The sequence below is a fragment of the Drosophila innubila genome (genome assembly GCF_004354385.1).
Source record: "Drosophila innubila isolate TH190305 chromosome 2R unlocalized genomic scaffold, UK_Dinn_1.0 1_C_2R, whole genome shotgun sequence".
NCBI classification, from domain to species: Eukaryota; Metazoa; Arthropoda; class Insecta; order Diptera; family Drosophilidae; genus Drosophila; species Drosophila innubila.
This window is the reverse complement of record NW_022995374.1, coordinates 16,683,923-16,711,894: the sequence shown is the minus strand read 5'-3', so window position 1 is coordinate 16,711,894 and position 27,972 is coordinate 16,683,923. Positions and strand designations below refer to the sequence as shown.

General features: G+C 37.1%; 1 protein-coding gene across 1 annotated transcript; it reads right to left on the bottom strand.

The window, feature by feature from the left end:
- Positions 1 to 14,953: 14,953 nt before the first annotated feature.
- Positions 14,954 to 15,564, bottom strand: LOC117783922 (general odorant-binding protein 56h). Its single transcript, XM_034621491.1, has 2 exons — positions 15,475 to 15,564; positions 14,954 to 15,414 (listed from the first exon to the last, which is right to left on the bottom strand). The coding sequence occupies exons 1-2, from the start codon at positions 15,529 to 15,531 to the stop codon at positions 15,046 to 15,048; spliced, it is 426 nt and encodes a 141-aa protein (XP_034477382.1). The 5' UTR covers positions 15,532 to 15,564; the 3' UTR covers positions 14,954 to 15,045.
- Positions 15,565 to 27,972: the final 12,408 nt, after the last annotated feature.

Here is a 27,972-nt window from a genome sequence, read left to right as displayed (position 1 = left end):
TCGTCATGTATTCAATTTTCCAATTCAACAATTTCCATCACTTTGAATTTTGATTTGAGATTTTTCTTTAACGTTTTGCGTTTATCAATTGTAATTTGTGCGTGCTCCACACGTCCGTACCGTACGGCGCTCGCACTCGAACTGTTTGCAAGTCTGAACAACCAACTGCCCGTCGACTAACGAAAATTACAATTGCCGCACGATGAACACAGGCAGCGCAGGCGAGAGAGTAGCACAGCGATAGCGAAGAAGAGAACGAGAGCGAGAGCGAGAACGAGAGCAATGATTCGACACGAAGGAGGCGCATGTGCTCGGCTTGTATTCAATAATCACGATGTTGACGACGCTCTCTCTCTCGCGCTCTCCCTCTCGTGCACTAATTTAGTTACATTTACAGCCGCTGCAGGGCCAAATGGCGCCAGTGTGCGCTTGAAATGAGAGCGCCGCAAATTTGAGTCACTTTTTGAGTGTGTTTTCAATTGATAAATTGTTGTTGAATTATGTAGAGCCGAGCATCTAAGTTAAATAGAGTAAACAAAAAGAAAAATTATTTATATTTGTGTAAAGTTTAAAATTTACAAATGCGGAATATTATATTATTGCACAAACTAAATTAAATGTTATATTAAATATTCTTAATTATTTCCAAAATATGAATATAAACATAATAATTATTTATTTTAAATTAAAGCTAACTCTGTGGGAGTTCGTTATAAATGTTTTTGTTGCATTTCTAAAATTATGAGCATTTCTTGTCTGAGCTGTGCTCTCCCTTCCCATCTTACTCTCTCTCTCCCGCACTCTCGCTCTCCCTCTCTCAGCGCGCTCTTTCACTCAACTCATCACTCAGCAGTTGACTTAACTGTAGTTGTGTTATTGTTGTTGTTAGCTCACACGCGCCGCCATCAGCAGCAGCAGCAGCAGCAACAACAACGACATCAACAGCAGGAACAATTTTGAAGGCGCATCCGTCAGATACGTTTCCTATTGCAAGGCAACTTCTAATTGTTGCAGCTGCAAGGCATGGCCAAGGGGAAGGGGGCAGGGTGGCATGCAATTTTGTCAACGCTAAAAGATGTTTAACACATTGCCAGACACGGCAAATATATAATACACACACACACAGACACTCACATGGATACACACACTCTAAGATACATTAAGGCAATGCGCGAGTCTCAAGTGCGAGCAGTCGAGTTTATATATAGAGAGTGTTTAGATCAGGCAGCTTGGAGTTTATCTTAAGTATCTGTATCTATAGATAGCCAAAGAAGTTGTTGTTTTTGTATATGTCTTCTTTTTGTTTTTGTTTTTCTTTAAGGCCAAGGCCAAGTTGGCTATAACTTCAAGTGCTGTTCTTAGAGCATCATTTGCCACTTTTCGACATTTGTAAAATGCATTATTTATTATTTATCACTTGGATATATATATGTATGTATCTGTAACTGTGATCCACCCACAGAATGTTACTTTTGTTTGTTGCAAGTTTCTCTAATGCATTTATTATTCATGGCAACTTTTTCATTAACTGGCAGGGCGGGAAACCATCGCCCACACATGACCGGAAGATGCTTGCGGTCCACAGAGAGGGGAAGTGACGGTATGGACTTCACACACACTTTCACACACATGTTAAACGCAATTCATAGTCCTTGGCAGTCGTCAACAGGCGGCAACAAATCTACAAAGCCAAGTAAATTGCCAAAGGTGCAGAGCTGCTTTCCCCCCTGTAACTAAGTAAGTACACCTTTTACCCCCTACCCTCCACCTTCTCCTACAGCCAGCTGAATGACTCCGACTTCAATTCCGAGTCGACGAAGTACGAGTAGACGAAGTCCCAACACATTGCCATTGTTTTTTTTTCCTCTCCTTTTTTTCGGCTGCTGCAAAAGGTGTCGGAAACTTGTTCAACTTGTTTCCATTTTACTATTCTTTTCTCACATGTGTGTGTGTGTGTGAGAGTGTGAGTATACGTGTGTGTGTGTGCAAGACTGTAAAAATAGCAGCAACGCAAAATGCTACCTCATATTCAGTTAGCTGTAACAAGCCGTTGAGAATGGCATGAATTGATGGGGCAGGGGTTAGTGGCAAGTTCCTCTGCCCACAGGACACTTTTCTGATTAACGTTAAATATTTTCACCTCACTCAAAAACTTCTTTTAGTACTGACATAAGTAAATTTATAACTATGTTTAGTCCTACAACTATTTTTTTATTTATCATATTTTAAATTTAAACTTTTCAATATTGAATTCCTAATTTTATATATTATTTTATATTTGTTTTGTAAATGTTATAAATAGATTTTAATGAATAATTATGTAGTCAATCCATTTAAATAATCTCCCTTGACTTTTCACTGTCATAATTTTCTCACAACTAAATTGACATACACATAAATTTAGGAAAATATTTTTTTTTATTTTTTTCCTAATCTCAGAAAGAAAAAAAACAACTGAACCAATTTTGTGACTGTCTATCTTTTTTATATTTACGTTTATTTATTCATGGCGACTAAATATTCAACAAATTTTCTAGGAAATGATTTCAATATTATTTCCCACTGCTTTTAAAATTAAATAAATAAATAAAATAAAACTCTGTAAAGTATTGTATGTAATGGAATGAAATTATTGTAGTAATTTTTGATCTATATCAATAAGATTAATATAAAAATTGTTTGCATTTAATAACTTTTAAATGTGTACTAATTTAAACATTTCTTGTATTGAACCTAAGACCGTGTTGGACTCTGAATTGTGCTCCAGATTGCATCAGTACTGAATGACATATAAATATACCAAATACAACTGCAACTAAGTATATTTATTGTAATGGCAACGACCCCTAGATAGTCCACAAGAGCCGAGTCCAACTGTTTGCGTGTTCCCTTGTTATCTGCCTCGCAGACTGAGAAAGAAGTCTCTGAGATGAGGAGCCCACCATGAATTATCTACAGTCAAAGAACGTCTCGAACAGCTCTATTTGTGGGTTATACAAAAAGAGAACCAAACTGAACTGAGAACTGAGAAGTTAATGCAGAGCAAGTCAAGGGTTATCAGCTGTCTCCGATAGTATGGTATTATATTTCAATTTATAGAGCAAAGAATGAGTGCATAACACAAGTATATAATAATATTTATACTTAAGTAAATGTGCATTAAATTGTGTGATAAATTTCTGAGTTAACTCTCAATGGATCTCTGGCCCTGCTGATGTATGCATAAATAATTAGAGAGCAGACAATAAAATGCATCGGCAATGTTTAATTACCAAAAGTGCGACAAACGTGGCACAATATTTTCGATTACAGGCGGGAAATGGTCACCCTAAAGCGATTCCGATTCAATGGAGCACATACAGGGAGGCCCATTTGTAGGGACAACTAGAGTTTGGTTCTCCATTCGATTCGATTCCATTATCAAGTCTGTTGCAGTCCCCAAAAAATTGGAATTTGTCATGAGGCAAGAGCTCAAAACAAATTGCGCAAATGGCAAATGCTGCCGCTGTTGCATCCACATCCCTCATCTCCGTCCCTTGTCCTCATCGACCTCCACATCCCAATCGAGCGATGGCCACAGAGCCACCGAGTTGATATAAAATATGCCCAGGCCAGTTTCACGGCCGGACATAGAATTTTGACCAAAAATTGAACTAAAAACAAATTTTGGTGCCATGCAGAAACCAACCAGCAAAAGCGGCAGCTGAAATTGACAGGCGCTTCCAAAGGATTTGAGGGGTAGAGGGGAGAATGGGGGACAACAGGATGAGCCAAATTGTGCAGCCTCTGCACAGTGGGTCGAATGCAATGGAAATGCAAAAATAAAACGTATTGAATTTTAGAAATAAAATCAAATATATGTATATATATATTTTTTTTTAATTTAAAATTCTTGTAAAATATGTACATTTATGTAAATTAAGACAAAACACAAAGGAATTATCATATCCAACTAAATAATTAATAAATGAATTGACTAAATAAAAAAATTACAATAAATAAAATAACATACATACATAATTATGTATATTTTTTTAATTTTTTAAACATATTAGTCCACTGGACGACATTTGTTTTTAATAGAATTTAGACTAATAGTTTAGCAGTACTTTGAAGTGATTTAGACAAAAAAATGTTTTAAATATAATAAAAAAAATAATTAAAATGCTAATCTCAAACTTGATTAAATATGTGGTATAAAAACAACTTGCTTAAAATAAAAAAGAGTTTGAATTTATTTTCCAAGCTTTCATTAGTTTTATAGCTTGATGTTTGTATGGAATCTTTTACAAATTAGAGTATAGATTGCCAAATCTTAATTCTTCCACTGAGTAATGCATTTAGAATGTTTTTTACCACTGTGCGTTGCACTTTGAACACGTTGCTGGAAGCTTTGCAGCAAGTGTGAAGATTGCTGAAATGCTGAAGCTCAACTTGTGCTCTTGTTATTGTTATTGTTGTAGCTTCTGCTGCTTCTTCATCATCTGCTTATTGTTGTTGGTAATGTTGTTGTAGCTGTTGTTGAGGCTGGTCCCATGATATAAATTGCACAGCTGAGCAGGCAGCATAATCGCATGCAATTATGCCGCACACAATCACAACGGCAGAAGTTTTGCGAAACTCGCCAAGCAACAACTCAGCTGGAAATGCAGCAGCAGCAGCAACAAGGGGCATGCAACAGGAGCAGAGGCAGGAGCAGGAGCAGGAGTGGGCAGAAGACGTGGCCAACAAGCTGGCACTAACAGGTGAGTGGGTTGGTTCGGCGAGTTAAGACTCCGTCGAGAGAGAGTGAGAAGCACCCCAGATAACAACAATGCAACACTAGAGAGCGTATTGCAGTTTTTGCCACTGCCACAGAATCGCTGGCTGACTTCCTGCCTGCTGCTTGCCACTGTTTGTTGCACAATCTTGTCTAACTTTGTTTAGCCATGAGCCGACACTACGAGGTTTCCTGTTGCCACTCTGTTGATTTTTGCCGAGTTCTTGACTGATTTTTAAGGCCTATTTGTAGGAGCGAGAGAGAGAGAGAGAGAGAGACAAGAGAGAGAAAGAGACAAGAGAAAGAAAGAGAAAAGCTCACTTTTCTCGCGATGTTTCCATTTATCTTTGCTTAACAATATTTTGTTTTCATTTCCTTCGTTCTCTCTCTCTCTCTCTCTCTCGATGATTGGATGCACTGTGCTATTTTGATCTATTGATGCTTTGTGTTTTACCCTATTTGTTGTTTTTCCCATTCCCATTTCAGCTTCTGCTTCTCCTTTCATTTTCCTACCTTTTGGCAAATATTGCATTTTGCGTTTTCCAATTAAACTAGAACAAGTGCAGCTTTCTGTCTTCGTTCACGCATTGCATCCTGCTGTGAAGGTGTTAACAACACTGAATGCCAACGTAAAGTCGAGAGTCCATAACCACTGCAAACTGACTGCAAAAAAATCAAATCACTCTTAAATCGAAACTGATTGTGAAAAACAATTTTCAAATCTCTTGCATACGTGTCGAGTCGATAAAGGATTAACAACTCTAGAAAGCAACTTTCCATATAAATTCAGACTTCAATTTAGAAAAAAACAGACCACCAAAATTCTATTTAAAAGAGAGCATACATGAGGAAATATTTTGAAAATCCACGTCTATTTCCTCTTAAAAAATATAAGCTGAATTTAACACATTTGCAATTGCTGGAACTTCAAAAAACAAAATCTAAAGTGTCAAATCAATGAAAAATATCTTATATATTATATGTAGAAACTCAAGAAATGTTAACAAATAGCAGCATATTATAATAATTTCTCAGCTTTTCTTTGAAAATCTTCCATTAAATGCTGTGATAAATCTTTAGCATCTAACTCAAGACTTCCTTATGCGCTCTTTATTGTTTCAACTTTTTATCTTGTTGCCATTGATTAAAACTGGTAACTAGCACTTAAGTCATTCATAGAAAACAGTGACGCCTTCCACAGAATGTGAACAGCAGTCGGTGAAAATATTAGCCATGATTCTTGGAAAACTTCTACCGAATCGAGCACACAGAGACTTGAGACAGAGAATAAAAAATAATAGCAATTACATATATGACCGGGACCAAGTTAATAAAAATCAGCAGCCGACTGAAACAAGCGCCTCTTGGCCAATTGAAGTGTCTTACCAGAGGAGATGGGGGGAAGCAGAAGCGCAGTTGAACGCGTTTTATAGCACTTTAAGAGCCCTGTAAGTACATTAAACAAAGTTCTCTCGACCGGCCCCGTAATTATCCGGGAGTGTGCCTTCAATTTCGACACGTGCAACTTTCGAGCACAAGTATTTCAGATACAATTTACAATTTTCATTTAGTAGCCTGACGCTTTCCTGGAATTGCTTACAAGGCGTCTAAACTAGTTTACCGGTAATAGTGAAAAGACTACGAGCAATCCAAACTATCGTAGTGACCATAAATTACTCGACATTGTTGAGAGAATTTTGTCATGCAGGGCATAACTGAAAATATAATGATAATTGTTGGAAATGCCGTGCACGTAGCTCAGCTCGTTAATTCCTAGAAGTTGAAGTTGAGATCTCAAAAATCATACATACGAGTACGTTAAGATTTGAGCAATAACCAAAAACCGAGACAATTAAAGCATATTTTGTTTTCCTGGTAGAAAACGCCACACGTAACCTTGGCTGCATTTTAATCATCAACGCTTTGCTCTGTTCTTCAGTTGTTATACCCTGTAGAAAGTAGGATAGATAAACAAGGTATAACAAACTATAAACAAATTTATAGACATTAAAAAACCTTAACATTCTGTCTATTTATTCTTCATCATTCATCACACAAATATCTTTAAGATATAGTATTTTTGAAGCTACAAATGATTTTGTAAAGATAGTCTCTGCCTTCTTGGCTTATCCACCTATTTATTTATTTTGTTCATATTCTTAAAATTTTATTAGAATCACATAAAAGGTTTCTCAATCACAGGGTAACTGCAGTCAATCTTTCACAGATTTTTATTCACTCTTTATTTTCCATTCTTTTCTCTGACGAATTTCAACAAGTTTGTTGCACGTGCTGCACTCCGAGCCACATCAATCAAAAATAATTTATATGAGAGCAGGGCTGAAAACTGAAAACCCACAAAAAAAAAAAAGCAAGAAAATCCGAAGTCAAAGCCACAGTCAAAGCTCGTGCTTGGACATCTGAGATAGCGTTATGGTTATGGGTTATGGTTAAAGTCATGCCTAGCTGCAATGAACACAGCCCAGAGACATGTTGATAATACCTAAAACAAAATGCATTTCGTGGCAACCTTATTCAAAGTGTGTTAAGTTCCCTTTTATATTTTTTTTTTTTTATATTTTGGTATGCAAGACAATTGCTCTTTATAATTTACGAGCTCGATTTGCTTACAAGCTGTCCACAATTAATTGATTTATAGCAAGAAGACTTCAATGTATTGGCACAAGGAAAGAATAATACTTACTAATTAAAGTTTAAGGGTCGCCAAGAAATTGGAATCAGAGAATTGGTGAGATTATTTGAAATCTTAAAGGATACTTAAAGTCTATTTCACAGACCAATTTAATTAATATGTAGTTACAGTACACAACATAGTATTATTATTGCTACTTAGAAGTATAAATATAACAATTAAATATACAAATAAAATTCAGCTTAAGATCTAAAATTTAACAAATTTAAGTCTTATTTCAAAACCGAAAGATACTTTGAGATAGAAAAAATATTCGGTTGCAGTTTGGAAATAAAAACAGTTTGGTTCTAGAAACGAAAAGATAAAGTTTTACTTAGAGAGAGGATATAGTTTCAGTTCATACTAATAAATAATCACATTCAAATATTAATTAACACATCACATTAATCTTGTTTTATTGAAAAATTTATCTTTTTTTGTATAATATTCGAGCATCCGCTAAATAAACAATTTTACTAATTTTTACCAAGTTGTACAGGATACAAAATCAATAAACAACTCGCTATTCAGACTGAAATATAAAAGAAAGCTTTGAACATGCTCTAGTAAAATGGTTAACAAATATTGTAACCTAAAAGAAAATCTTCAACAAAGTTGATAGCCAAGTAAAGTTCTAATGCCTGCCCTAAATTTGAAAACATCTTCCTGCCATAATAGCAATAATTAAAGGAACGCATATACTTGTATGCATGTGGTACGTGTGATTCGTGTGGCACGAACTAGAGATAAGCATTTTCAGCGCCTTAACACATGTCATCCCGAATGTGGGAGCCGAGAAAAGGGTGAAATTGTGGGTCGTAAGTTCCTTTTTAGACTGTTTTAGTCTGTTAATTCCTTTATCTTGTGGCCGCAGTGCAAATGCTGCCAGCTGTCAAATGAGGGACGAGTTTATTGTGCGAGATTCAACTTATTTACAAAATATTTATGCCAAATGTCTGGTCATATATAGAGCAGTAATTAGATAGTCAAATAGCTCGAGTTCTGGGCAGAAATCAATAGAATTCCTTGCTATAAATTCAACACGGCACCCACCCCCGGGACTATTGACAAAAGATGCTCGGGTACGTCCATTAAATTTGTCACCCGCGGCTAAGCTAAATGTCAAATACTACACACACACAGACATACACAGACATACACACGCACAGTCAGTTGTACACTCGCACAACAATAACAGCATCAATTTGACACGTACAGGCGCTAATGATGGGAATGACCAGCCAACTGAGCGATCGAATCCATTGGACCAACCGCTCAACATGCCCACAATTGAGCCTTAGCCTTCCTCCCTTGGATTTGATGATATCCTGCCGTTTTTCCCCCGACTATCCCAGCCAACAGAATCTAACAGAATCTGTGAGTTGACATTTCAGAGCTCAAGTCGAGTCGAGCGACTGCCAATTTAATTCCCATTGACAAAATGCACAATTGCCTTGGAACTGCGTGTCCTGCGTGTCCCGAGTGTCCTTTGACCTATGTATTCCCTTTCCTGTTACGTTTTCTGCTATTGTTCTGCTGCTCGGTAATTCTGTAATTTCTGCTAGTGACAGCACGTCCCCCCCTCTCCCTCTGTCACACACTTGCTATTAATTATTTTCGAAAATCGCTTGTAATAACAATAAATTTCTACAACCAACTTTGAGATTTTTACCTCCCTCGCTGTCTGGCTAATTTTTATATGGCAACAACTGTTAAATTTTACACGACATTCAAATATTTACACAAAAAGAGAGACAAGCAAAACGTATCTTTACTTTTCAACAAAATGCAATCAATGCAAATGTTTAGATTGGGCTTTCAACTGTCTGCTCTGTGCAGAGGATTCCCCTCTCTCACTTGCCCTATCCGTGAGGTCCTGGCTTTCTGGGTTTCGACCCTGTCAAGGTCCCAGACATGCAAAAACCACGCGAACCACTTTCAATTTTGACGGCATATCGATTTAATAAATTTGCGTGCGTCCCTCGCGACAATTTGATTGACAACCCAAGTCCGTCCATCTGTCCGTTCGTCTATTCGGCCTGCTGTCATGCCATCATTCAGTCAATTGTTGGAGTCCTGTTTACATTTCAAGTGTTTCCAGAGAGCAGGGGTCAGGTTTTGCCAGCTATTGATACCTTTCGGCTGAAAATCTGGGGGGAAAATTGGTTTAATTTTGTTACAAATGTCACAGTTGAGGTTCAACTCACAAACTCGTTTGCTAACGTTTCGATTCTTTACTCTTCTAGAGAGTGAGACAAACGAGTTGGCTTCACATTTAAATTATTAAAGCATTTTCAGGCTAAAATAAATTTGATTTAGCTATACATTTAGATATTTTAAAATTTTCTTTGAGCAGTCCCTTGATATTAAGGCTATTTTAAATCGAGTAAATTCAATTAAATGCTTATACAATATTTAAGTAAAATAATTTTTACTTTAATATATTACTTTTAGAAATTTTTGTTGAAAATTAAACTGTAGAATCATCTAGTATAATTTCAACCCTTACTAAAGCCAAATTACTCATAGGAAATAGAAATCCCAATCTAATCTTTGAACTGTTTTTGCGACAAATCATCCAGATACATCTCAAGCCCATCTGAGCCTTATATATTTATTTGTATGCCTATTGGCAATTAAATATCTGATTTTGATTAAGATAACTTTGAATAAGCATGTCTTTTGGTATGAATCTCCTTGAGGGTTAGTTAAATCTCGATAGATGGAATAAGCAATTTCTCTAAAAGCACTGGAACTAATTTGGCAGATAGGTTTATAAGACCATCACGTCTATATGAATTTAATATGGACTGGACGCTGACAGTTATCAGTCGGGCATGGTCTAACAATTGTCGCCTCGGGTTGTCACCCCTCGGAAATTTTCAACACTTGCTGGTGCCCGGCATTATCAACACTGAACGATCTTATTTGGCGATGCATTGCCATAGATACGAATGGGTGATATGAGGAATAATGGTCGCGTAGACAGGCGTCGTGGTTGTCTGGTCTTTCAATATAAAATGAATTTCAATTTTGAAAAATTGCTTTCGAATGTTTGTGTGAAAAACGGAAATGCTATTTTTCTCCCCGACTCCAGCTCTCCCACACCCTACTCTCTACCTCTCCCTCTCCATCTCCCTCTCTCTGTCCTCTTTTCCTTCACACTCGTCAGTTGCACACTTGGCCCTTTTGTTGTTTTCTCTAAGGCTGAGCGTGTGCCCAAATTAGAAAGCAAATGCACAAAGGCATCACATGGAGAGGGGGCAGTAGGGGTATGGGTATGGGTATGGGGTTGCCAGACGTTTACAACCCAAAAGTTGACACTTTAGTTTTCTACAATTTCCACAATTATGTGCGGGTACACGTTTTCCCCTCTCTCACCATAGACATATGAGAAAAATAACGGAAAACCCTCTGGTACCCGCTCAAGATGCATAGACACGTAACGACCACATAGATCAGTACACTGCACCGACCCCTCTTGCAATTTACATATACTATTCGACAACGTAACCTAACAATTTTATTTTTATTGCTAAATCCTTATGATGTGGGAACTGTGCCTCGACTCGACTCGACTCTGTTTAGAATTTAATTATCGGTTGCATGTCACCGCCTTTTCAATACCTTCATTACCAGACGCCTACATTTTCTGCCTGGCTTGCCATAATTAAGCGCGCCTAAATATATACCAAAACTCTATCCAAATATTCAAGTTTTAATTGCTCCCCCAACGGTCTATTTATATCTCAAGAGCTCTACGCATACCTTTTCCATTTCCATCTTTGTTTGGCGCGTTTGGCCCGAGTGATAAACACAATTTTATTCAAATTACCCGGATGTTAGCAATTTGCTGTGCATGCTCTTTGAACGGAGCAGCAGCCACGTTGATTTATGAACTTAATGTAAGGTTAAGGTTTATCGCAGAGGTTTTCAAATCGACTCCATGCGAAATTGTTAACAATATCAAACTGGTCAGGTCATGGGAAAAGATAAAACTGCAGCTTAAATTCAATTAATCCAATGGGAGTTTATCGAATGTTAAAATAGTTTCAAATAAACATGATTAGATATAATAATTTGAAAGATTTTGGTAATGTTTCAGCTTATCATCTTGACATATTCCTAAGAAAATATTATGTTTGTAATATGTATTAATTTATTTAAAAAATAACTTAGAACTTACTCATCGATACATTAGGTAAGTACCATCCTTACCAAAGGAATTTAAAAAACAAGCTACTTACATATATTCTTAAGGATTTTAAGGTGCTGATTTGAGAGTCTGAAAATAAACGAAAAAATAACACAAAAAAAAATAGAATATCGAATGCTTAATTTTATCATTTAAAGAGAGATTTTAATAAATTTCCGCATTTTCTTCCTGTACACTCATATTAATTTAATATTTATAAATAACGTTTATAAATGAAACAATAATAAAATATTTTTTTTTTATTTTAAGTATTTTTTATTCGACACGATAGCTTCAGCTTAGTTTGAGACAACTTTAATGATCATCAGACTGTTTATTTGGAAATGTCATCATCATTTAGCTAGCTAAAATGTGATTCAATCACAGAAAAGATATATTATTAAATATGTTGGTAGTCTATGCTTAGTTGTATTTTTCGGAGATGACTCTAAACAAGACTGGCAAGTCATCCAGCTTCACTTTGGTCTCCAGTGGCAACCACTAAGAAGCAATTGCAAGAGGAACACAACAACAACAACAGCCGAGGCAGGAACAACCCTTTGGAATAAGCAACAAAAGCCTAAACCCAAATCAACAGCAACTTTTACAATATAGTATATCCCATTGAAAAGGAGACTTCAACTCAACCTCCTCCCTGATGAGGCATCGTAACTATGTACAAACAATGAACTCATAACTCAAGTGACACTTTTTAACTTGACTGCATTTCATCATGTGGCATGTGGCACATGAACGTTTGTGCTTTTGCTTCTTCTTCATCATCGTCGTCGTTGTCTTCGTTTTCGTCTTCATCTGTGTCTTGGAGTTGGTCGACTTGCTCTGTGCTTTTCTTGAGCTTCTTTTTGTTGTTTTCAGTTTCAACAATATTCAAATTGAGTTTTCCAGTGCAGGCAACGACTGTAGTCATCCATCGTCAAAGTTTTTTTGTTGCCTGTATTTGTTAGTTGATAAAAGGCCAGGCCATTATATGCATGGCCAAGCTGCACAATTTCAAGTGCGGTGTGTCCAGGTCGGGTTGACGGGGGCCAAGGGGCAAGGGACAAGGGAGTCGCAGATAAAAGGGAGTCACAACAAATTTGTATGCATACGGCTGCTATGGCTACGCCCGATCCAACTTTAGCTCCAACTACGACCCGACCTTTCAATTCAAAGTAGCTCAGCCTCGGCTGTAACAAAATTCCAAGCCAGCGATGGGAGCGTGCTTAGCTTTTCGATCGTGACACGAATTGAAAGAGCAAGTTTGAAGCTCAAATTGATCAAAGAATTTATTTAAATTTGAATCCTGGTTGTATTTAGAGGATAATATGATCATTTCGCTTGAAAAGCGGCTTTTGACCTAGCAACTTTACAATTCAAGTTTTTTGAACAATTTGGCATGATTTTATACAAGAAAATTAAACGTCTCAGTAACAAGTTTAAAGTGTTGTTTAATGGTAACTATTGTACGTTATAATAAGTTGATTAAAAGTAAAATCTAGTGCTTTAAAACTTTAAATTTTCTAAATTCCAAAAGAGGGGGAACCTTTGTATTGAATTCGAGATCCAAAACCGATAAAGATAAGATAAACACAAACGAAAAACTTCATCACGTAACCATCTCTAATCTGCAGACAGGCAAAAGAATCACTTTTTTTCAAATTGTCATTGGCTGGTCGAATGGTATGAGGGGTGTGTTGCGAGGTGTGGAGGGGTACAGGAAGGGAGGAAGGGAGGGAGGTAGGCTGTGGGAGCGTTCACTGTCCTTCAAAGAATTTCTTTGGCTTTCTTTCACATATGTACGTAGGAAATTTTCGATGTCTCATCATGTCGCCAGGGCTTGTCAACCTGCAACCGGCGATGCTCTGGCCCAGCATCTCAACCCTGTTGCAAGTGCAATGAACCGACGTTGCAAGGCTGACGGCGTTGATTTATGTTATATCTTCTATGGTTATATTGCCCCACACACACATTCACACACACAGTGCTTGTAGCCATTAAGCGCAGCTCATATGTTACGCCAAGACAGAGAGAGAAACAAGGAAAGAGAGAGAGAGAGAGAGAGAGAGAGAAGGGGGCACGCACAGACGCACACGTGAAAATGATTTATTAGCGGTAATTGGTGTCACAATGTTCCAAAGAAAAAGGAAAGGATTGCCATACTCGTATTCAACTGCTGCCAGTTACCGGAGAAGTTTCCCGGAGTTCCCGCATTTCACCCGTAGACGGTTGCGCGTTGTTTTAATTATCTTGATTTTAAACTTATTAAAATTGACAAATGATATTCGTAGACAACATCGCGTTGTCTTGTACTTTAGGAAACAGGTTGGTTGTCGGTTGTCGGTTGTCAATGGCTGCTTCCTAGAACTGTCCGTGCGTGCCGCATTCTGTGGCGACTCTTGATAAATCACACACACACACACACTGAATACCCCTGCAACAGTGCAATGAGGCATGTTCATCTGGGTATCCAAAAACAACCAGCATTTGGGGAATACTTGGTATGTTCAATGGTCTGTCTAGCTGGTCAGTCTGCTTGTCACCTAGGATGTTGGGCTTGTTCCAGGTACACACACACCTTATACTGGGAATTTATCATCTTCAAAATACAATCACATCGATTTCACTACAGATAAGCAAATCTATTCAAACCTAAAGTGGATATTCAGAAATGCATTTGTCAAATGACGTAAGTTGATCTGTAGATACAAAACGCAACACAAGATAAAAGTTGTTATTTGTTCAAAATTTAATTAAGATCCATTGAATATTTTAATAATTTCAATTATTATAATAGAGACAATTATAATGTGATAAATTGTTATAATACTTTCAACATATAATTTTAGGAATTTGTTCTAAACTTTTCGATTTTATCATATGAAGGCTTCAATCTTGTACGATTTCACTTAAATAGAATTCAATATGAATATCACATTGTAGGTCTTGTATTATACATATTGCATACAAGTTTTCGCTTTTAAATATATAAATAATTTAATTTTTGACTTGGAACATATTTAATTTATATATTTCTTTTTTAAACGATCAAAAACAGAAAAGTCAATCCTATCCAACTATCCAGAAATAGTCCCATATTGTCTAAGTGACTATGTTTTTATTAATTTTATACCATTTCCAGTTTATTCCATATTATTCTTACAATTTTTGTTTGATTTTGTTCATTTTGAGTTTCTAAAAATTAACTTCTAAATCCCTCTAATCTTCGATAGCATTATTTAAAATTTTCTCAAATTCCAAAATTTCTTAGCATTCTAACTTTCTGAAAAAAAAAAAACATAACCAGAAATTTGCTTTACTGCAACATGAAACACAAAATCATTTATTGAAAATTCATCTAAACACTTGGAGTACTGTTAAGGTAGTCCTTTTTGGTTAAATTTAGCCCTGCTGGGCAACTGCTGGATGACCCCCCATCATCTTGTGCTCCTTGAGGCACATGGTCACCTTAAATGCGGTATCACAATCATTTGTGCCTTTCATGTCCTTGCAGGCATTCACACCAGAGGTTATCTCGTCCATTTTATCCTTCATTTGGGGCACATTCTTGAGGGTATTGAGCAGGGCATCTGAATTGAACTGTCCATTGACCATGTGACCTTGTTTCTCCATCAGACACTTGCTGTAGCATTTGAGATTCTCATTCGCCGTGCTCTTCATGCCACCAGTCATGAAATCCTTCAGCTCCGCCTCCGACATCTTTGTCTCCTCCATGCACTGTTTCATCAGCTGAGGGAAATTCGGATCGCACTGCCAGAAACAAAAAATATGCTTATACCAAAATCAGTTAAGGATTAGCCAACACGTTACCTGGACAACCGCCGCCATGAGAAGGACCAAAGTGGCTGAGAATAGAGTTGCCTTCATTTTGCAATCGAGATTCAACAGTGACTGTGATAAATTTACCAACACAGCCGCTGCTTTTATAATGTCACCAGAAGAACGCAAGTGAGTGTGATTAAAGCAATTAAAGTTTTTGCAATTGTTCATTATTTGATTACGCACAATGCTTCAATTGAATTTCCCTTTTAAAATACCCTGTAGCGATACATGTGTGTAGGAAGGGTATGATAATTACTGAATAGTATTCTGCATTGTTACATTTCCCATTTGTAAACTTTACACATAGCTGAACATATAGAAATAATTGTAAATAATTACAGGGAAACTCTGAGTCGACTATTTCGTCTCTATATTTAGTTTATTTTGGTTATTGTAATTATATTTTATTTGAAATTAACAGCTATATCTATAACAATATACATCTGGCCCAGTCTGATTCGAATAACCACCAGAAAATTTAAGCACACACACATGCTCATATCTGTGTGTGCACAACACACAACAGTTGAACACAATTAGTTGTCTGCTTAAACAACAAATCAATTATTTATTTATTGTATTTGTTGCATTTGTATTTGTATTTGTATGCGGCTGGCAAATTTTAGCTTTTGTTCAAGCCTTTGTTTAAATTATTCATCTCGTTGGGCAGCAGATTCATACGAAATTTGCCCATTTCCCAATTTTCCAATTTACTGTGAACTTTTTTACATATTGACCAACAAATTTGCATATAATTTACATTTTTTTCGGCTCTTTAAATTCTACATATATTTTGGGCCAGACTGACAATTGCAGATTTCGGCAAGGTCATTATTAAATAATAATCGAAATTAGATTGTTGCTGTCTCTCTTCCACTTGTCCACTCGGTCACTCTCATCACTATCTCTCATTTCAAATTATCAAAGCTAAAGTGTTATTAGTTATGGTCAGGCGAGAATTGGAATAATACAATTATAGCGAAATCATGAAGCAAATCCCAATTAAATTTGTAATTTTATATTTTAATTCTAATAAAGTCACATGATTAGCTATTAATGAAATATACAGTAACGTATATGCTATAAATTTTATATAACAAACGGAAATACTACAGTCAAAATATTTCTCTCTTTAAATTCAATTTTAAGTTTAGTTCATTAACGAATAAATATACATATTTGTATACTAAAGAATTTAAGTGATAGATTTAATAGACTTACTCTCAAGGCACAGAAGAATAGTGTAGTAATATTTAGCACACGTAGTCATAAGTAGTATGTAAGACTGTATTATATTGTTAATAGTGTTATTTATTAATTATATTTATCGCACTGTAAATATAATTAATCATTTATCGATTACTAAGCAGCGCCCTCTGGCGTGAATAAGAGTTAGCTTAAGAACGCATGATTGTATTGGAAAATGCAGCAAGCGTCACTTTTGAAGAGACGCCGCCCGGTTAAGACTGAATAAATTATAAAAGATCGGAAATCTGAGTATTTACTTATTAAAATAACCCCTGACTATAATAGATAGGAAATAAACTTTATTATTTTATTTCTACTTGGAAGTCAATAAGCTTATGAAACCAATAAATAATTCCAGTCGCTCCAGAAATGTCTTTCATCGGCGATTCTTTGTTTATTATTTATTTTATAAATTTATTCAGCATAAACAAATCAAGTCGACTTTCTATGGAAACCAATGCGCAATGCAACTAAAAACAATTAAACAAGTAGTACAAGTTATTCTTCCCCCTCACTGTCAAAGAAGCGATTGGATGTGGGAATATAACTTGTATTATTCTTTGGGCGAATTCAAATCAATAGCCAAACAATAAATGGAGGCAAGTGCCATTTACAGGACGAGCCTGTCGGGAGTGTCCGACTGTCCGACTGTTGTCCTGGCGAAAGCCGCATGAAAGCAATGCTGACAGTAGAAATAATTTATGCCTTTGTTATAAAATGCGCACCTGCTTTGGCCCTTGCTACTTGCCACTTGCCACTTGCCACTGGATTGAGTACAGCCCCTGGTTGGCTTTTTACCAGGCAGCAAGAAGACAAACGCCATTAAAGCCAAAGAACTGGAACTGAATGAAGTCGGAGCGATGAGGAGAGAAGCGGGACACAAGCGGGGAGGGGGAAAGAAAGAGCGGGCGGAGCATGTTGAGGCGGCCCAATGACTACGAGTAAGAGTAGTTGACAAAAGACCGGGGCAACAGGAACGAATTGGCAATGTGCTGGCTGCTGTTGCTGCTGCTGCTGCTGCTGCTTCTGCTTGTCATTAGTCAGCCAGGATAAGCAAAAGGACATGGCCATAAAAAGGGCAAAGCCAAAGACAGAAAAAGCGAGAGAGTGTGTGAGAGAGAGAGAGAGAGACATAGATAGAAAGGATGAGCAACTACAAGGTGTGTCCTGTGAATGAATTGCTGAGTAACCAATAATGAAGTAAACTGTGCAAGAGTCCTGAATGTGTCATTGTGGCAGGACGAACGACCGAGCGACTGAACGACTGAACGAAGTAACTGAACGGAACCAAGAACCGAGCACAATTCACTGTCAGTTGCATTGTTTTGACCTGATTTACATGCCGATCCCAGTAAGCTCAGGGCTCAAACCGATATTAGAAATGGCCAAGAGTTCGTACTGTGGACATTTATAAATTACAATAGAACTGGCTGGCTGGCTGCTTCCTGGCAAGACAGCCAGGACGACAGACGGCAGATGATGACAGGGCCAAAACAAAGGCCAACGTTAATGAGCCAAGAGAATGGCGCGAGCCGTAGCAAACGCTGAGAAAATAGACCGGGAAAATTGTAAGAAAGCAGAACTGTGTCACAATGTTTTGACACAGAGCAGGAGAGACAGACAGAGAGGTGAATAGAGAGAGAGAGGAAGAAGGGAAAAAGAGAAAGAGGAAGGATGGAGGACAGGACGCAGGACAACCGCCAGTCCATGTAGCTAGTTAAGCAGGCGAAAGACAAAGTTGATAAAATTAGATTTGTATGGTAAATAGTTTCGTAGCAGTTGTGGCATGCCCCATGCTTCATGCCTCATGCCACGCTTCCGCAGGGGCCAAAAGTTTAATAAATGTATAAAATTAATTAGCCAGTTGAATGTTCATTAACAGCTGGCGAGACAACAGCAACAACAACGGCAACAACAAAAACAAAACACAACTGACAACTGTGTTAGCCACGGCTTTAAGCCCGGTCGGAACTTTTGATCATCGCAATTGGAATTGGTAATGGCAACGGGGTTCTGGCCAACTTCTAACTCATAACATACACTCATCATCATTCATTTTAGCCGTCATTTTTCTTTTTGCTTCCTCCCTCCCTCTTTCTGCTGACATTATTTTCACACCTCCCGCGTGTGTTTCCCAAAAATTTTGGAACTCCCGCTGAGAGTTTTTCGACTATGGAAAACAAAGCAGAAAGTGAAAACCCCTAAATGTTGACTGACCTTTAACAATGGCCCAAACCACGTGAGTTCTCTGTCTGCTAAAGGTTTCCTTCCCCTCTTTCTTTTTATTTTCTTTTTCTTTTTGTTATTGTTTTTATTGTTTGTATTGTTGTAAATGTTGCAGTGTTTGCAACGTTGACCACAAAACTGCCGGACTGCAGGAAATGAAATCAAAATTATTTTTGGGCATTGTGGTAGAGTAATTGGTTTTTCACTCAAATTTCATTACATATTTAGGAAAGGGGAGTGCCCTACTGTGAAGGATATTGAATGGAAATATTTAAAAACAACAGATCTTGGGAGCATATAAAACTGTAAGAAGAACAATTCGATACATATAATATATGATAAGTATTTAGAATCTTAAGTAAGTTACCTGAAGACATCTTGGTAATTATATTAACTGAAATATAAATATTTGTAATTAAGTTGATATCAAGACAAAGGAAGAATAGAAAGAGAAAAGCTGAACCCAGATAGGAACTATTAAGAATCTTAAATAAGTTACCTAAAGACTTCTAGGTAATTATAATTACTGAAATATAAATATTTGGAATTAAGTTGATATCAAGACAAAGAAAAAATTAAAAGAGAAAAGGTGAACTCAGATGGGAACTAAAATTTCAATAAATACTCAACTTATAATTAAAATTCGTAATAATAAATTTAAAACATTTGGAACATATAATTTAAATATATATTAATTATTAAAATATGCTCTAGTTCTTAAATTTCTATAACAGATGTCAATTTCAAATAAGTCAAATTTTACTGTAGTCAATTGACATAGTGATAGAATTACATGTAGCTTGATAAATATTTTCAATAAAACGTGATGTACATTCAATTGGCTTCTTTCCATCGAATTTCTCTAAAGCATTTTGCCCAGGCTTAGAACGTTGACAACAGACTTCAGTCTGTCCTCTTCAAAAATTTAATTTATGTAATTCACAACCAACACTTTTCGCCATTGGCAGCTGTAATTGAAATCGGATGTAAGTGTATGTATGTGTGAGCATTCACAGCACTTGAAGCTATTTGGCAGTCAAAGACAGTCAAATGCTTGCTACCAAAAAAAAAAAAATCGAAAAATGTTGGCAAAAAAAAAAAAAAAAATTAAAAAACGAACGCACAGAGTTATTGAAATTAAACATCAAATGTCAGCAGCAGGCAAAACGACGGCCAAGGCACGCACAAAAGCGCAAAAGTCCTGCCACATGCATCAGAGTACAAAAAAAGGAAGTAGAATGGAGCGAAAAAATGGCTGGCACTTGGCTGACAAGTTGCAAAAGAGCAAAGCATTTTGAATGTGGAATGGAGAACTGGAAGTTTTGGCAAAAATAAAGTCGATGCAAGCGCCGCTGAAGACAATTGCCCCAGCAAATGAAATCAAGCACAAGGAGCAAGGAGCAAGGAGCAGGGAGCAGGGAGCAGGGAGCAGGAACTGTCGCCGGAGCAGGAATCACTAAATACGAGTACGACGACAAGGGCTGCGCACAAATACAATTTACATGCGTACGTGTGACAGGACAGGGTAACCAAAGCAGGCATCAGACAGGCGGGCAGGCAGTCAGACGAGGGGGGATAGGGATCTGTAACATGTCCTTAGGATATTTGTATGCAAACAGGCACAATGCGCTGAAATCGATATGCGGGCGCGTCGTCATCTAAGGACGCGCCAAAGAAGCTGCAGCTGCTTGTAGTCTATGGTCTTTAGCCTGTAGACTGACTCAGGCTCAGTCCTCATCGCCGACTGCCAGTTGACAGCCATGTGCATCGACCCAATGAAATGAAAAATAGTGCGAAGACGGCTCAAGACAGCGACTGAGCCTGCAGCAATGAGCCTGAGGCAAAAAACAGCAGAGAAACATTGAGAAACTGATTTCTGATATGGCCATAAACCGTATCAATACGAGGGATGGACAGGATTCGGATTTTGGGCATAACTTATTAAGGAAGAGAATTGTTTATGCCATAGTTTTGCTAAATAATTATAATTCGAAATGAAAGAATAAATTAATGATTAAAATAAAAAAACATTTAAATGGATTTTTATTAAAAAACGAGGTCAAAATTTCCTAAGATATTCGTATATCTTATCTAATTAGCGTGCTTTTACTTTCAATTCCATGTTATGCTTAACAGTTAACATAAAATTTACTTAGAATCAAAAAAAATGTAGCTAAAGTTTAAAAATAAAAAAAAACCAAGTAAATTATTTGTATTCAAAAGAGATTTTAGCATGATTAATAATTAATGATTAAAATTTTCTATTATAATTTAAATGCAATGATTTAGGTTTACGATATGTTGAGCTTAACATCTGTTAATAGTGTTAACATTAACAAAAGTAACAGTAGCTTAACATAAAGAGCAAATGAATTATGCAAGAAATATGTTTTTCTCTCTGAAATTGTCCCTTGCTTCGCTTTGTGGCATGCACCCAGCCCTGGTGGCATGCAAAAACGTGGCAGGGTGCTGCTTTTGATTATATCTTGCCGCTTGATGCTCGACGCTGTTGCTTGATTTGTTTTGCACACATTACCGACTGATTGTCTATGCCACGTACTCGCTCGAGTGCGTATGACATTGCAGTCAAGAGTCGAGTATACTCGATACCCCAAACTTGAATAGCGAATTCGAATACGAATACGAATACGAATACGAATACGAATACTCAAACAGGCCATGTGAGTACCCATTACCCAGTTGCCTCGTTATATGCTGGTGCGTCATTCGCTGCTGCTTTCAACTTCTTCCTTCTTTTTTTTTTTTGATTGTGCAACTTTGATAAGCAATTTGAAACGTCCTTCGTTCCACAATTGTGCGTGTGTCACCAGCAGCACGCAACGTGCCACATGCCCCCAACCAGCTCCTGCGTCGACTCCTCACCCGCACTCTGCAGTCACTTAGATAGTCATCAAATTAAGGCTGAGCCAAATCAATGCATTGACTTGCCTCAAGGGGCAACAAGCTGCCTCTCAAAATGTCTCATTGTTTAGCTGCCTAATTGCCAAGCAGTTTTACTTTTCCGACAGGTGAAATTGTTATGAACGTAACCCTTGACGCACACACACACAGCTGGTCTCTAAATGCAAATGAAAAACTTTTAAAATATGCCAAAGCCGAGTTGAAGTGCAGTTACATGAGTGTAAAATATGTTTCAGGGTTTGATCTGCCTGCTTCCTTGTGTTTTCCTTTTTATCTGGTAGCAAATTGGTTACAAACACAGCTGTCGACCCTTACCAGCCATAAAGTAAAGACAAAGGTACTTTTCTTCTTTTTTCCATCTTTTTTTTTTTCGTTGCATGCCCCAAAAATTACATTAGAGAAACAAGAAGGAAAACACGTGACTTGTTAGGGAGTTATAAATGTTAAGGTATTCAAGTATTTCATGGGTGGTCAAAAGGGTTCAAGTGGATGCCAATGCAAATATCGTTTGCCAGCCATTACAAAGTCGTATAAATATTTAGTCTTTTCTTTTTGACCACAATACACAAATGTATCTGTAACTATGCATGCGGTTGCCATTTTGTGCTGAGTTAGAGTCAAATTTAAAGGGTCCTTCAATGTGGTTTTCATACAAGTATTGTATTGTAAATATAACAGAATTTGACCCACAGACACAAATTGTTATGTGTGCTTAACCGTTCTGAAATTTTGCAAATAGTTTTGATTTAATTCCATCAAGATTTTATGTTCAATTATTTTTTTTGTGTTATTATAAATAGGTCAATATTTAACAAATATAGGTAAATAGTATTTCAAACTTGATGCACATAGAATCTCAAAGTAAAGCTTATGCAATCTCTTATTTAATATTCAAGTCGTTCCTTACATTTTTATACAGTAGTTGCTAAAAGTCTCATCAAATCAAAATCAAAGTCATTAAATAACAAACGAAATGGTTAAAACTCAGAGAAATGCAACTTTGCACATTTTCAAATTTATTTTATATTGTAATTTATTAGTTCAGTATGCAGTTTACCCGTTGCATTTGACTGGAAATCGAAACAAAACATAAATATTCACCAACTCAGCTGTTGAAAACTGGCACAACAAACTATACACAAATCTGCTGGGAATTCGCCCCTTTGTCTGCCTGTCAACAAAAGAGGAGAGAAATATACATACTATGTAAATATATATCTATAGTATTCCCATTCTGGCAGAGTTGCCTTCGAGCTGATTACGATTGCGAATTGCAAATCGATGCCGACAACGATATAAACGTAAAAACCGCACGGTAGGAAATTTGAATAAAATGCAATAAGACAAAGAAATGAAGACAAACACATGCATGATAATTTGTACCCGTCGCTGTACTTGTCGGCACTTTGGGCATCCCCTACCCCAACCCTCCTCCCTCCGCCCTCCCTCCCTAGTTACTGGCTGGATCCCTTCCTGTATGCAAAACTTGTAGACGCAGCTCGTGCGTGTAGCTCGTGATGATGATACACTAAAAAATAAAAATAAAAATAAAAGCAACTACAGCAACTACAACAACAGCAATGCTAAACAACCCAAGCCACAAAATACATCAAAATGATGTGGTTAAAACCAATGCAAAAACAAGTTCTGAAAGGCGGTTAAGAGGTGTTTGCGGGTTGAACTGAGGACAACAACACTACACACACACAGCTCTCTATCCATGGTACAATGAACTACAATCGATGTGCATTGACTACACCTATTTTAAGTGGATACCATCGTGTTGTTCCTCTATACTTTTTGATTGCAAAAGTCAGAGAGATGTGTTTTTAAATAAAAACAGAGCAGTTTATTGTATCTTTATGATAATAATAAACTTGAAGATGAGCGCTCGAATTATTCATATGTTAATTAACTAATTGCAAACTTATGAGAATTCAAAGTTGGTGAAAAAATGTCAAGTTAGATTGAATGCAGAATAAATTTTAAGGCTAGTCCATGATAAAAATGGTATACTGTTTAAAAATCGCCAAGTTTTGACAAAGTTGTGAGACTTCAAATTTTTTAAACAAATTAAATTGATCAAAAAGACATTGCTTAGCAGAAACTGTTAGGATTTGACCAACATATGAGACTTCAAAGTCTCGATAAATATGTTGAAAGCTAATAACTTAGAAGAACACTTTGACGTTGCAAATGTAACAACATGAGGTTTATTACCGCAATTGTAAGCAAGTACAACTAATAGTAGTTGTACAAATGCTGAAATAGGGTGGGGTTGGTATTGGGTTGTTAGGTTGTTGGGTTGTTAGGCTGTTAGGCTGGTGCTGAGAGCTGGCAAATGCAACTGTCTGACCTTACGAGCTGTAAATTATGCATCTATGCATAATTTATAACTTATGCGTGGCCCAACCCCCGAAACATTTTGCCACAGACAGATGCACAGACAATGATTAGGGCCACACACACACACACACGACACACAAACACATACACAGAATTACGCACACACACAAGCCTATTATTAACATTGTAGTGACCGACCCTGAATGCAGGACGGGGCTACTGTCCAGTCGTGTGGACAATTGCAATTGCTTGGCAGTAATTTTCAATTTAATTATAGTAATACACACACACTCGCACACACACACACACACACACATGGACAGTCACAGTTACTTGTCTAAGTGCAGATTTGAGCGCATTTGCACTTAAGCCAAAGTTTTATGGCTTGACTTTGCCTTAGGGTGTCGAGTGTTTGCGATTTGGAGGCTGAGTATTGAATTTCGTGTTCTAGTTAGAGATGGTACTGTGTCGTGACACGAACTTAAAAATACTTGTAGTGACTACTCTGAGCTTGAGAAGTGAAAAACTGAACTCAAGAAGGCTAAAAATTATTCGTGCTCTGGTTAAAGATGGTACTGTGTCGTGACACGAACCTAAAAATATTTGTAGTGACAACTCTGAGCTTGAGAAGTGAAAAACTGGACTTAAGAATGCTTAAAATGATTTTTAATATCAAATTTGAGATTAATTGTTAATTATATCGTTAAAAACTATCGAAAGGCGCATAAATTTTAATCTTCGTGACACGAAAAAAATATATATTTTAAGAAATAGACATCAAGAGTTTGTTAAAAACAGAAGAATTACATTGATACTTAAGGTTTTATACGATTAATTTACTTTTCTTTTTATTTTTGTGGGGTTTATTTTACAGAATCGTGACACATGGAACCCTTCACGCTGCCATCTCTAATTTGGAGTGGCAAGATCTGAGGGATTGCCAGTGCGTAAATCACATGCAAATGTCCTGTGCTTGTAATGCACTGACAGCATTGTCCTGTCTGTTGTCCTGTTGTTCTGTTTGTTCTGTCTGAATGTCTGTGGCTTGCATTTCGCCATATTAATTATGCGGTAAGTGCGGGAGCTGGCACTTAACCGTTGCACCTTCCATCCCCCTTAGCCACCCAATCCAATTGACTTTGCCTATAGTTTTTGGCTTGGCCAACTTGTAGTTTTCATTTTCGCACGTATCTCTAGACCAGAACTTATCCACAACACATATCGCAAATGAGTAAAGCGAGCTGTGAGCGAGAAGAGGACAGAGCTTACTCGTAAAATGATGGTCACGTAGGGAGTACGTGCTGTTGATTTGATGGTCAGTTAATTATTATTTTTTGTGTTTATAGAGCTCAGGTTGTGGTACCTCTACCTCTGCCTCTGCCTCTACCTGTGTGTGTGTTGTCCATAATATGCATGCGATATACATCGCATATCATAGAAAGGGGTTGACCTGGGCTGCTGAGCCAAGGTTAGATTATGACCAAGCTAACCAAGCTGGGGTTATGAAGTGTCTCATAAAAATGGCTTCAAGTGACCAACGAAAAATGCTGAGATGTGCGCACTATGATAGATGGAATAATGGAATAAGATACTAAAAGGTAGAGACTACAGATAGTGTAAACATAATATTATACGTGTGAATGAGAACATGTAGAACAAGATTAAAAGATGTACACACGGATACGAGCACCATAACTTAATAAAATTTTAAATTGGAAGCAATGGAACGAAGCAGAGAGTACTAACTATAAAAAGACAGTGGAGATGGAACTTGAAATTTTACTAAGGCTTATTTTATATATTTCATATGACAATGGATGAGTTTAACAAATATATGAAAAAACCATTTTTTTTTTAATTTTTGTGTAAATTTGAGTGAGTTTTTTTATTGGACACATCTCTCTAATAAATTAGATAATAGAAAACGTAAAAATATTTATAAATATTAACAGCGCCAAATCTTTTGAGAATCTTTCGGGTAACAACCTCATTAGAGTCCTCAAGCCTTAACGGCTAAAGTCGAGTGCTATCACAATAACTTCCTGGTTGCCATGACTGTAAATGAAACTGTAACTGAACCTTAACCTACCGGCAGGAAAACATACTTCTTCCATCATACTTATGATTAACAAAGTTTTTTTTTATGGCCCATGCCAATGAGCAAGTTTAATTTGGTTAGCGTTCTTGGGGCCTGCGTCAATGCTGCGCCTATTGAGCCAACAGATTAATGCCACAAAATTCATTGGGCCGCAACGTTGTAATGAGATGATGAAACCACCAACGCCAGCTTGCGATTCCTGTGCCCAATGCCAATATTAATCAATTCTATATGGAGCGCTCTCTGCTTCTTGACCATAACAATCCCTAACTGGTTATCCTTGTGCAACAACAATAACAACAACAACAGCAACAACGTCAAGTCGAAACTCATTTCGTGTTGCGACTTTTGATTATGATGATTATTACGCGTAATCGCCGCTACATGTGCTACATGCAGCGCCATCTCACCTCACCTGGACGCGCCTCTCCGCCTCGCTTATTGATGAAGTACGAAACGAAGTTGGAGCTGACGCTGCCCCACGGCAAAAAGTCTGGGACACCTGTGTGTATATTATTATTACACATCACAAACATGAGCATGGACATTGGCATAGGGTCGGACCTCGATCTGGGACTGGAACTGGTACTGAACTGGCACTGAGCAGTCGAACTTCAGCAAGATGCACACGCTGTAAGTGGCCACTAATGTGAGCCTAAAGTATGAGCAGAACAATATATCAACAATGCAGGCCACTCAATTAGAAACAACAATATCTATTACTACAGGTAAATCATATAATTCAAAAAAATATAATATAATACATTACTGTATTTCTAATTCAGCAGAAAGTTGTATACTGAAGCAAGGAAACAAAATTATACTAAAATAAATCGGAAATTATGTCTTTATCTATAGAATTTAAAATTCAGATTTCAATAAGATATTAGAAACTTTTCAAATTATTGAAATGTTGCTAAAAACTTAGAAGAGAACAATGAAATGTTTAGTATAGAATTTAAAACATAATTGAATAGCTTACGATAAAAATTAAATTTATTATTTTTGAAATTATCAGAAAAAAAACTTTACCACATTTAATTTACAACTTTGCCCACATTAGCTAAAGTTTCAAGTTTAAATAACAGTTTTTTACAATATGTTCACCAAGTATTTAGTGTGAAGATAGAGATTCCATCAAATTTAGCACATCATTCCACAGTTTCTTTGTTGCTAAAACCCTCATTCAAAAAGTTGTTAAGTAACTCCAAAGAGTGAAATACTTCTAACAATCTGAAATCATTAATTTAGTACATTACAAACTGTAATTTGGTATAGACCTTAAGCTAAACTTCTTTGTCTGCCTCTTGGTGTTGGCAATCAAATGATCATCAGTGTTGGCTAACATGCATATGTATAGCAACATTGTATGTGTGTATGCATGATTATGTACACGTATATATGTGAAGAAGAAGCTCAAGAGCAGACTCAGTGAACGGCTGACGTAACAACGAGTTAACAAGATAATGACAGTAGCGGCGTCGCACCGGACGACGAGTCGTTCACTGAGGACTGAACTCAACTGTGGACTGTGTGGATTGTGGACTGTGGACTGGGTGACTCCTCTCTCTGCGGCTCAGCAACTAAGACGACGCGTCGTCCCGCTCTGTTATTTAGCTGGGTGTGTGCCTTGTACGCTCGTATGG